Source organism: Notolabrus celidotus, chromosome 4 (genome assembly GCF_009762535.1).
Source record: "Notolabrus celidotus isolate fNotCel1 chromosome 4, fNotCel1.pri, whole genome shotgun sequence".
NCBI classification, from domain to species: Eukaryota; Metazoa; Chordata; class Actinopteri; order Labriformes; family Labridae; genus Notolabrus; species Notolabrus celidotus.
In genome coordinates, this window is record NC_048275.1 from 12,878,508 (window position 1) to 12,891,571 (window position 13,064).

The 13,064-nt window shown below is 40.9% G+C and overlaps 1 protein-coding gene across 1 annotated transcript in view; it reads left to right on the top strand.

The window, feature by feature from the left end:
• spock2 (SPARC (osteonectin), cwcv and kazal like domains proteoglycan 2) overlaps window positions 1–13,064 on the top strand; it is a 36,322-nt gene that overhangs the window by 10,059 nt on the left and 13,199 nt on the right. Inside the window, exon 2 of the mRNA XM_034682715.1 lies at window positions 5,248–5,293. Within this exon, the coding sequence (XP_034538606.1) occupies window positions 5,248–5,293 (46 nt within the window). The remainder of the gene's footprint in view (window positions 1–5,247; window positions 5,294–13,064) is intronic.

Below are 13,064 nucleotides of genomic sequence, written 5' to 3' on the forward strand. Positions count from 1 at the left end.
CACAGTATCCAACACAGCTCACTTTGGCAGTGTGCTACCAGGGTAAAAAGAAGCCAAAGTGCATACATTTCTCTAAAAAATGATTCCTTAAAGAGATAATCACAAAACTTTTGTGATAATAATCTAATTGGATTGTTTTACTATTCAAAGATGAAATCAGGATGTTTTGCTGCATGCTGCTCAGCTAATTAATGCTTTCCATGGTCAGCCCTCTCTGCACCCACCTCTCCAGTGACTCTCCTCTTTGAAGGGGTTCTTGTGTTTGCACAAGGACCTTTGTCTGTCCCAGAGTTGACTGGGAAAAGGATGAAAAAGGGGAAACCTCAGCAGCAGGAGTGGTGGGCATGCAGCCCAACACTCGATGAAACCTGGAGGGAGATTAAAGTGAGGTGGATTCTCAGGGTAGATGGTACTTAATCTTGTTCTTCAAAGCAGCTGATTGTCAAATCAAACAGCTCGCTCGTCTGCTCGTACATTACTGAGACTCTCCTCCAGAGACAAAAGTAAGCAACTGTCACTTCCCAAAGTGCCAAAAAATAACACTATATTTTATGTGCTGGGTCTGACTGCGCAAAGTTGTGAAGAGGGTAGAGACAGTATTTGCAACTGTTTATCAGACATTATTTCCCAACCAGCTGCAACAGCGTATATAGTGACAGAGGAACAAAGCATTCACAGCTTCTCTGGCACACATGCTCTGAGGGCGTTCAAAAAGAGAGGAACATATACGAAGAAAAAAATGTAACCTGCAAATACAAAAATGTATGTAATGCGCCTTTTCTTTTCAAAAATAAATAAATCAGTTCGTAAACTACCTTTAGTTATGGAGAAACAGAATATTGATCGTTTTATTCGGGCACCACATGCACTCAGTGTCTGTTTAACAGACTAGACTACTGTAACGGGTCTTTACAGGACTCCCTAAAAAGTCCATCAGACGCCTGTAGCTCATACAGAATGCTGATGCTGCAGTCCTAACAAGGACCGATAAAGTAGATCACATCACTCAAGTTCTAAGATCCCTACACTGGCTTCCTGTCTGTCAGAGAATATACTTTAAAATCCTGCTGATGGTTTATAAAGCACTGAATGTTTAGGCCCAAAATATATTGCTGATCTGCTGCTACTTTATGAACCACCTCGACCTCTGAGGTCATCAGGTACTGGTCTGTTTTCAGTCCCTAGAGTCAGAACGAACATGGTGAAGCAGCGTTTATTCATTATGCACCACATATCTGGAACAAACTCCCTGAAAAGCTGCAGGTCTGCTCCAACTCTCACCTCCTTTAAATCAAAGATTAAGACTTTTTATTTGCCACTGCCTTCCTATCTTAGCTTATTTTAACTTACTTTAAATGCAAATTTAAATTTTATTTTTAATATATTCTAATTTTCCTTTTGTTTTCTTTGTTTATTATAGGGTCATTTTAATTGTGTTCTTTTATGCTTGTCTGAATGTTTCCAATGCTTTTAATGATTAATGTAAAGCACATTGAGTTGCCCTCGTGTATGAAATGCGCTATACAAGTAAACTTGCCTTGCCTTGCCTTGGATTGAACATGCCAAGTGTAAAAAGAAACAACAATATCACACGACTACATTTATTCCAGTAACAGCTGAAGTTGCTTTACTGTTTATAACTCATGTACTGGGTAAAGTAAGACACTGTCATATCTTACATGTACACACAGTTTGGTTACGCGTTGGCAAATATTCTGAAAATTGTATGACCCCAGGTGCTTTTCCAATGTGTTCACATACCTTTGATAAATCCTCTGGAGGCTGATATTAACATTAATTGTGAGAAAAGGTCAAGTGTAAACCTTCATCCAGGAGTCAAACTGGCACAGATCCCCACATGAGAGTGTTATTACTGCGTCCTTTGTTACTGATGGGGCAGTGGTGCACTCTGCTGTCAGCATGGACAAACCCCCCCAGGATAACCGCAGAGAAGAGTGATTCTGACAGCTGACATTTACCTTGACACACCTGTCAGTCACACATGACCCGTCAGATAGTCACACATACACCCATCAACCGGCTTCCTGTTTGTCCTTCTTTTCGATCAGTCTGAAAAGCATAATATGTTTTTCTTTGCTGTTATTTTCACGTTTTTAGGAACACAATGCCGTTCTTCAAAGCAGGGCTCAGTTTTATCATGGACAGGGTCGTCGTATCACCCCACAGTTATGAGGGATTGTGATCTGTCAATCATTATTGTGGAGCTCAGCAGCAGGGTGAGCAGTGCAATGTTTGATGCCGAGGCTAAGCTTCCCGGCTCTGTTTATCAGGAGGAGATCTTTCGGATGTTATCACGTAAATCACACAGCTCCTGGATACAGCCGAGCGCTTTCAACCCTGAGCTTGCTTCCTCTAATCACGTCTGTGTAAAAAACCTGCACAGTCTTTTCTCCAGGATTTTGGTCTGTGAGTCATATTTTGAATGATATAACTCCTCTGCTGTGTGCCAAACTTGTCACCGTACTCTTGTATTGTGCACTAGGAGAATTTATTTTCCCCGAATACATTTTCTGAAGCCTGTCTTTTATGAAATCATTGATTTCCAGTCCTGTCAGCACGGCAGGACACTTCCCTCATCGGTCCTGGCAGAAACACAAATACAGAAAGGCTGCTAAATAATGCAGGAGCTGGAGCATCAATAAAGGAGACATGGGAGGCTTCAGATTAATGGCCAGATCGTAAACTGTTTGAGGTCTTATCCTGCTTATACGTGGCTCCATCAGGCCTAACAAGGTTGAGCAACATAACCTGCAATCATTCAAGAAGCTAAACTGGAGTGTTGAGATGACCTTCAGTCACACACAAGTTTGCTAGAAGGGATTTTTCCTGTCAGTAAAGGTAGAAAATCTTGGCGCTGCAGTGAGTAGAAACTGAGAGATAAAATGCAGTGTGGTGGGTTTCTGCGCTCGAATGCAGTCCCTGACTGTCAGCGTTGAAAATATTTACCTCTGTGAAATAAAACTGTGAGGGTCAAAGAAGAAGGTCTCGGCTTTCATGAGGGTTGCAGATTTTACGTATGTGTCAGGATTTATCGCCTTCTGGGGAGCTGTTTGGCACACGCTTTCAGTACAGTAAATGTTTACGGTGATGAGTAAGTCATCGCTGAGGAGGAGGGAAGATGGCCGATTGTAAATATCCTGAAATAACTCATGTTTATTATTTTAGACTCAGAGATATGCTCACAGAAACGAATACATCTACACTTCTCTCTGGATGTCCCTTGAATTTGAAGATCTATGTGATGTGTCTGTATGTAAATGTGTCTAATCTATCCTTTTGATTATAATATTTGCATGGAAGATACATAACTGCACATGCCATGCTGCAGAATGCTACTTATTTGTTTTAATTCCTACTCATTAGTGTTTTGTTTGTTCTTCTCCCCAAAACTTTTTTGATGTTGCTCCATATTTATTTTATATTTAGAGCCCATATGTTCTAGATCTGCTTCTTATTATGAGCAATGGGGTCCAAGATGATCATGAATACATGAGAGAAAGATACAAATGTTTTAAACATTAAACATTACATTTTTTTTTTTTTTATAGGGCTGTTAAATGCCATTTTTTGTAACCATGATTAATCACAGAATTTCCCTACTTTGGACGTCCTTTAGACTCGAGTCTTCCACAATGTTTCCTGGCCTGCAGTCTGTTGTCACCCATTTAGCAAGCACTGCTAACTCCTCTGCTAACTTTCGTGATGCAGTTCCCTACTGACCCCAGTCTGATTAGCTGCACCTGTATGCTAAGCTCGTAGGTGGTAGCTAATGCTCAAAGTACTTCAGTGATACTTCATTCTATGGGACACAAAGTGCATATTACTTCTGACTTGTCAACTGAGCCGTCTGGGTTTTTTGTGAAATGTGTCATTCAGAAGTGCAGTGGTATCATTATCTTTCGTTACCAGGCGGCAACCTCCGGTCTCAAACTATAAGCCCATGCCGAAGTGTTATAAACTGCAATTCATCGAGAATCCGCTTGATGCTGGCTACAGAAACACCGGAAATCACATAGACATGAATGGGAAAAAAGACGATCTTTGCAGCATTAATAAACATGTTTACAGTCTGGTTCAAAAAATGGCTTCAGTTTGAAGAGCTAATTTCTCCATCGGCACACACTGTACAGGGGTGAATTTTTTTCTAATACGACCGTTCAGAAGATATTAAGATTACCAGTTTTTGCCCAAATAAGGGCGTGACTGACTTGACTCCTGGTCGGGAACACATAGCTGTTGGCTAGGAGGCTCAAACTCCGCCTCTCTACGTCACACTATGCCTGGTTGAGTTTCGCATTTCTAATATGGCTGCCGCCGTCAATTGGCTTCAAAACAGCGCTCAGGAACAGATGGGTGATGTCACGGATACTATGTCCATTATTTATACAGTCTATGTTCATCATGTAGCAGCAGGAAGCAGCTATGCTATGGTGTGCCAAAAGGGACAAAATAGCATGCAACATAAAGTTAACAACTTTTGACCTTAATTACATCTGAATTAAGACGTTGATTTGACCAAGCACAAATAATAGATAAGCATTGAAATTAAAAAATGTGATGAAAGTCTATTTCCAGGGATGTTACAATGAACATGGGACCCTTTGATGTATGCAACTTAATACCTTATATCTAAAACTACTGTTTCTTCTTCACTAATATTGTCTTTTCTTCTCTCCTTTGCTGTCATTTCACCAGGAGGTAGAGGTCAGTTCTCTTCAGCTTTTCTTTCACGCTCCTCCAGCTGCCTTTGTTAAGTGTCTTTCTCATTCATGACTCATACCCTTGTCTTTTTGTGTCTTTATCTCCGCTACTCCGTCCATTTTCTCCTCACTTTTTAAGCCATATCTCCTTCAACTTGCCCATTTTAATTAGAACGATTAATGTTGTAATTAACTTTTTAAAAAAGGCACAGTATTTTAAAGACAGCTCACCCCCAAGTGCCATATGCCTCATACATATAGGCGGCGGGTACAGAATTGTTGGGCTCATTTCCATACAGATGTACAGCCTCAGTACAAGCTCATCTGTCTTATGTGACTCACTGGGCTGATTATCATGCTGCAGCATGCTAATGTAGACATGATGATCAATATGCTATGGTAATTAAACTATGTCACTTCACTGAAGATTAAAGGGTGATATTATGTTATGCCTGCTCACACAGGCCTGCAGTGTTTCCTCTGTGGTGCCAAAATGTTATTGATTTTTTTTTGTCTGTTCCTGCAGGATGATTATGTTCGCACCTGGGATGAAAATCAAGGGTCTAATGACAGTAAGTCTCACACCATCTTTTTACTTCTTACACCCTCTGAATGCCAAACTGGCTTGTATTCTGTATATAGAGTAATTTTTGCATTTACATACAATGGGCCTCATTCAATAATAAATGCGTAGAAATGTTCTTATTCTGCGCACAAAATAATAGAGGGGGAATAGAGACTTATGCTAAGTATAACATAAAATATGCTCACCAACTAGCCATCCATTTCTTAGAGCAGGGGTTCCCAAAGTGGGGGTTAGGACCCCCTGGGAGGTTGCGAGACACAAATGGGGGGTCGTGAGATGTCTTCCAGATATTTATTTTTTTTAAGTTGTCTGAAATAGTACATTTTACCCCTTATAATAAAAAATATCGACAAAAGTAGTAGCTAACCTTAAAAGAAAACCTTGAAAATAGAAAATGTGATGAGTTTTCTGCCTTTCTTTTGCCAGATGGCTGTATGACAGTTATCTGGCTTTTTTCTTTTCTGAAAGTAGTTTAAATATGTCATGCGTTTAGTTAAAAGAGTATGTGTTTACATTTTCGGAGAAAGTTGGTCATCATCATTTGTGCATACGCATGGTCTGAGGAAGTTCTATTTATGTTCACAGTGTAAGAACAAATTCAAGTAAGAGTATATTGATGAATCCCAGATTTGTGCTTCAAACATGCGTCTGCCAAGTCTGTTTCTACTGTATGGATGTTTTAACTCACATGTCAAGGATGTATTCGTCGTAGTCTCACAGCTACACTCTTCCTCTGAAGTCATGGTCAGGGTAGGAAGCTCAACTTATTTTATAAAGTCATACTGCTGCGTGTCATGTTGCAATTTTATGAAGACACTAAAAATGACAAATTAAGGGCCTGTGTCCATTGATGATGTTTTTTTTGTGCGGGCATTTCCATTTTCTAATCATTGCCTCTTCATCAGCCAATCAATCTAGAAGAGGCAAAACAGTTTTGAAAAAACTTTAAGAAACTCTTTAGCATAGCAGCCATAAGGCTACAAACAACCCACAATGCAAAACTCTCTCAATGTTGATATTGTCACGTTACCACCACCCAAGGGATTCCTTGGAGGCTTCCGAGGCTAGGATGCCCGGGCACACATTTGGCTGCCAGCTTTGAGAAAAATAACAGTGGGCTCACCCTCTCGGCGGATCTCCTCCGGCTTCGACCCGGTTGGCTTCGGCCAGCCCTGACTGCAGTCCGTGAGCGTCACTCCATGTCTGCGACACCAGTTCATTTATAGCAAGACGTGACAAAAACTCAAACAAACAACAGAAAGGGGGTCTTCGGCGATACTCTTCAATTCTCCTGTGACTCTCAAAATCAGCTGCTGCTCTCTCGGCGTCTCTCACCTGTTCTGAGTTCGTAATCAACTCTTCACTTCCTAATTTCCAGCCGTGCTGACTAGGTAAGCCCACCCCCTAGCCTGACAGCCATGGCGATCAGCCAATAGGGAAACAGTGTGCCGTGACAATATGTAATATGTCAAAATCAAGAAATAGTGTTGAATTTAAATGATTATTGTAAGCAAGACAGGATAATGCATAAAGGATATATGTTCAACCAAACTCAGAGCACAACTATGAAATAAGGCACAATTTCCTTCTTTCCTCTCCGAACAGGGTGGTTTTATGCGCATTTAAAGCATCTCTTCATATGCTTTCAATGCTGTATTATGTGCTCCGGAGGCACTTACAGATTTTCATACATGTAAGTCAAAGAGGAGAATAGTTTTGATATAACTGCCTTGGATCCATGCTGATGTAGTAAAAGCAGAGCCACATGATTTATTGAAACTGGATGTCATTAGCCCATACTGTGGCATGGAGGCAGAATCCGTGGCCTGCATTTGAACTCTGATGCTTCCCAGACCGTCAGCAGTTCATCGCATTCGACAGCCCTGCGTACGCTCTGTGTTTGTATACTGGGGTCAGCCACTCGCTGTCCACACTTGTAGTGGGTCCTCAGTGAGAAGGGTTGAAGGATGTTAGCGCTGTGTTTTATCTGCTTCAGCACATCTGATGTGACTCCCCAAGGAAACACTAAACATCGACTCGACTTCAACACATCACTACTTGGTTCTGCTTCCTTCTTTTTTTCTCTGTGTTGCCTGCACTCGCTGAAAAAGGAGCTGTGCGTGTAGACAGACTGTCCTCCTCCTTCTCTTCGAACCCTTCCACGACTTCAGGCTTAATCGAGCCCCCTGCAAGATGAAGTCATGACAGAGTCGTGTCCCCGGCCTTTGTTGCTTGATTTGCAGTTTAAATGAAGTCAGCTGAATGGCAGAGTCCATTAGCGCAATTTCCAAGGGCTTAATGAAGGACTAATTATGGCTTCCAATGAAAGGCCAAAGAGGGAGAAGTAAAAGCATGAGGAGAGATAGAGACAGGGGTGCAGGCTAATTTCCCCTGATTTAGTCTTAAGTGACTGACATTAATATATTCCCGTCAACTCTAGAGGCAGTTTGGTGATGAGGAAATTGTTGAACTCAGGGGAAGAAGCATATTGACTAGTGTAGGAGGTGTGTGATAGGATGAAAACTCACCAGAAAAAAACAGAAAGATGAAAGCTGTTACTTGGAAGAATGCTAAAGGAGGTCAGTAGTCTGCAAAATCTCCTGGCCAAAGACTTGAGCACCAAAACCTTAATGAGTGTATACTATGTGTCACGTTGATGTACGTTTGAAAAACTTAATTTGTCTTTTGAAACTCAAAGGCCCCAATCTCACAAGAACAGACAGAGTGAAACTGAAATTTGGGATTTTCAAGAATATTGACCTCACTCTGGAAACACCTGGAAAACATGCACGATTGAGATGTTACACAAAAGCCATGGTGAGAATATCAAAGGCTTAAATGTAAATTTAAAAAACAGAGTTCAGGTGGTTTTTAGATGGTTACCTTGAAGCATTTGAATAGTTAGTAAAGTATTGGGACAACACAAGCTGCAAGAACAGAACAGCTTCAGCAGTCTTTAACAGTGTCATCAGCCAAGCTTCGCCATCATCATGTCTTGTGTAGTATTGATCCCGTATCAGCGTAAAATTATGGCCCTTTTCCACCAGCCCGTCTTTGCCCTGCTCTACTCAGAGCTCAGAGGGATGTGTTGCGTTTCCACGGGCGCGGTACCTCGTGTCAGATACCAGTTTTTCAACAATTCAAAAAGCCCATCTTTACAACAAAAATAAACAGAAATCTAAATGGATAATTTCCCTATCAGCTGTGAGAAAGGAGGATCAAGTCCTCTGCAGCCAATCTTTGTCATGAATTTCCAAGATTTTTGTCTCACTGATGTGAGCTGGGTAGAGCTTTTGAAAAGTTACACAGACAGGAAATAGTAACAGTGGCTGGTCTACATAACGCCTCTATTCTGATGCTGGCATTGCCTTTAACTGGCAGTATGGAAAAGGGCTTGTGTTTGTTTACATAGAAGGCCTCTGCAGCTGTGATGATAAAACACCAACCTTTGTCATGAAAGTAGTGCTTTAAACCAAAAATCTCATCCTGCATTCTGAACACTCAGTTTATCCATCACCATTTGCCATTGTTAAAAAACAGCTGCTGTTTTGTGACACCTACCATGCAGGAGCACCCTCCATCATTCAAAATAATGATTTAGAAATGGTCGATCTTGGCACTGAGAGTCTGTTTTGCTTTTGTAGCTCTTAAAGAGGCACCAGTATTAATTTCAGTCTGTTTCATCACCATTTAAAAACTCGTCACAGGAGCTGTGAATAATGAAATATCGCTCTCTGTTGCTAGATTTCTTTCTTGTGATCTGGCTTTTAGACTTGAGGTTGGATTGGAAGTGTTGATTGGCTGTCTTGCAGCTCCACAGTGATCTCCTACATACATTGCTTTAAAAAAAAAAAAAGTATAGTCAATGCAGTTGGATCATATTGTAGGTATAGACAGTCCCTTCCATGCCACAACTTTTTGGATATTAGAACAATGTTTTCCAAACATTGGCCGTACCATCATAGCCTGTGGAAGAATTCAGATTCCAAAAAGCCTTGGCACTGGATGGTTGAAGAGTTGAACACATTGAACATGATCTTGGGTTTTACAGAAGAGTCCAATATTGGCTTTCTTCATGCTCACTTGCCCATCTGTTTGTATTCTCAACAGACTTTTAATCCGTTATAAAGACAGATTCTTTACTGTTTCACTCAGTATTTTATTATCCCTCAGTCTGCTTAAAGGTGCATCGTGTATAATATTTAGCAACATTTATCAGAACAGACTTGGTAGAGATGGAATATAATATTTGTATGTTTAAATTAGGTATTATCCCCTCAATATGAAAATCATTTAGAATGATTCTTATATGTCTACAGAAGGAGCGGGGGAATACATGATAACTCATAACCAATTGGTGATGGGGAGTTATGGTACACAACGAACATCTAGGAGGCTGAATAGCCGATATAACAGCAGCAGGTAACGACAATGAACATGACCATGAACACAGATAATACAGTACAAAATCCTAACACAGACCTCTCCTGACAATGTCCCAGAGCCCACTCAGACCTCGGTCAAAGTCTTTTAAGAGACCAGCAGCCTCTCCATATTTAGCAGGTCAAGGTAATCCTCCAGCCAAGAGTCCTTCATGAAGCATGCTGGCTTTCGCTCCTCTTCCAGTTAGAAGAATCAACCTTTTAACCGAAAGGCACCCGAGGGCCCACAGGCGTGTGACAGCAGGGCTAGTTTTAGTCTGGGCTTATAGCCCAAAATGCAAACAGCAGGGGACGAGGAAGAACAGTATGAACAATTCCTACATACGGCATGCACTTCTGACACAAAGACTTAACAGCAGGACACTCCCAAAGCAAATGGTAGTAATGAGCCACGATGGCCACAGTTAAACCAACATAAAGCAGAGGCATTGTCAGACATCTTCGAGAGTCTTCCAGTGTAACATAGGCTCTACATAAAATCTTGTACTGAATCATTCAATAAAATGTGTCCATACTTCTGATTTAAACTTCGCAGGAGGTTCCACTAGTTTAAGTTTTCCTCTCCGCTCCCACTCTGTGCTTTACGCCATCTCTTCCTGCACTGCAAAGGGGAACATGGGAGATGATGTTTGCTTCTCAGACCGGCCCACTCAATAGCGCCAGAAAATAACTACACTAGCGGGAGTGCTCTGAGTTCCTGTTTGATACCGTCGCAGGCCGCAGCATTATTTGAGAATTTCGAAACCGAGATACCGCGATATTTACAATACCATTACATCCTTATTAATAAAAGCTTCTGTTTGTAAAATCTTGACAAATGGCGAATCATACTTATCATGCATCACAGGGACTTCTTGTTGCCATTGCTACACCAACAGGAGGACCATTTCAATCTAAAACCTGACCGCTACATATTGCTAATTGTTCCCATTTCTACACACTGCACCTATAACATTAGCATTCATTTAGATCTTATTCCATATTTTTGCGAATGGGTTTTATTTATTGTTGCCGGTAGGTTTTTATTTTTTGCGTCTAAACTTTGGCTTTAGAGTTTACCAAACCAACATACTTATATCCAGTCGAGCACTAATGTTAGTGCTCGACTGCTCAGCTTTTATGAAACTTTAGAAAGCTTTAAACATTGTGCCGTAGGTTTCAGTTGAATAGTACTTCACCCCTTTCATTTTCATAGCAGAAACCTTCATTTCTCTCATTTTGACTCCACTGTGCTATCTCCCTCCATTGATCTGCCTTCCTTTATGAGCTGTCTAATGAAGCGAAGAAGCGAAAAAGTGGAGATTTGTCCCTCTGAGACATCTCTAAATCAGTGTGATGTCTTTACTTCCCCAGCTCAGATGAGCCTGCAGGCCCCATTCTTCAGCCAAGACTGCTTCAACCGCCGTGCAGAGGAAGACAGAGCTTTTTTGAAACTGTCAGTGCTCCTAACACAGCCAGACAACGCCAAATTCAGGCTGAGGTGGGAATTTGCATGCGGGAGCCGCGCTGCACTTCAGCCAGCGCTGTGCTGATTTAGGGAGAGGGTCAGGTTAATTTGCAGTCGATTTCTACAGTCGATTCATCAATCAGGCGGCTGATTGAATCACCTCGCTCTGAAGACAGTAAACACTGCAGGGGAACAGTTGTAATGTTGGACTCGTGCACACACAAACACCCTCTCAAGTGTTTGTGTACAGCTCTCACAGAGGACTTGATCCTTTTGTACATACGCTTTCAAGTGAGCCTTTATTTTCTAGACACTTATCTCAGCCAGGGAGGGCCAGGTGAATGGTGGATTGATGCTTTCTGGCAAATCAATGGTTTCGGATCAATTGCAGACACCAGGGAGATATGGAAACACGCTGAGTCCACACTCCACAAGGTCTGCAGTTTGATACCTCTCAAGGCTATTGATAGATGCAGCTGCTCAACACACAAATGGCTGATTAATGGTTGTAGTTGTCTGTCTCCCCACAAGCTTAAAACTCAGCAGCAAGACAATCAAGCAGCCTCCTCTACTCCTGCACTTTGTAAAGCCTCTCCACAACTACAGATAGTTTATTTTTTCACAATATCCATCAATCCAGACTCTTCCCCCACACCAGGGAGTCTCAGCTCTTTGCATGCACTCTACACATCGTCTGTCTGGACTACTACAACTCTGAACCTCCAAAAACCAGCCACTGCAGTCCTCCAGGGACTGTCGCAGCCCTTCTCACCCTCATATACTCCACAATTTTGTCTGCTACCACTCTTTCCCACTCTCCCTCCTCAGACCACCTGAAGCTGCTTCCATTAAATTCAGAAAGCCCACGTACAAGGCCGCAGAGGGATCTGCATGTATTTAACTCTAATCTTTTTAAGACATGCCTCACATTATCCTTTTGTTACTGAATCTCCTCTATCCAATATTCTCTAATTACGCTTGAAAATAAAACCTGTTTTAGCTAGGTTAATTGTAGCTTAACTTCAGTTGATTTCCTATGTCTTTGACTTTAGTCTGTGTAAAGGAAATGCTGAGTTTGTAGATAGATTGTTTATGTTAGAAACTTGTTGTTGAAAGTGATAAGTTTGAGACCCCAAAACTAAAGAAATCTGAAGTTATACAGTTTCATCATTTTCAAATTCTGGATATTTTGGGCCAGCTTGATGACTCACTGCAGACTCTGAAGCATAACCGCTTATAGTGTAACGCTATAAAAAGCACAGCTTGCATTAAGCAGTCTGATACAGGCCTAATAAGGGCGAGTTCTCTAAGGTGGAAAAGTGCACATAATGTATGTCTCTACATTAGTGGGACCTCTCTCTCACAACAAGGTTATTATTGTTAACGAAAACTAAGGAATTAACGAAAACGAGAGGTGGAAAAACATTTTCGTGAACAGAAATAAAATAAAAACGAGGCTTTACAAAAATACAGTAACTAACTGTAACTGTATTGTGAGTTAACAAATCTAACTAAAATGAACTAAAATTATAGAGAACATGTTTTTAGTTTTCGTCTTGGTCAATCTATCTCAGACATAAACTCAGTATTATATGATTTATGTACTGTTGTTGTTGTTACCATTTTTTTTTGTTAAACACAATATAACAATGAGTGACACATTTTATTAATAATAATAATAATTATAATTATACATTTTATTTGGAGGCACCTTTCAAGTCACCCAAGGTCACCTTACAGGGAATAAAAATAAAAAACATTCATCATTAAACAAACAGACTAAATAATAATATAGAATAAAAACTAGTGAAGATCAGAGAGTCCAGTTAGAGTGAATAAGCTCATTTGAAAAGGTGGGTTTTGAGCTG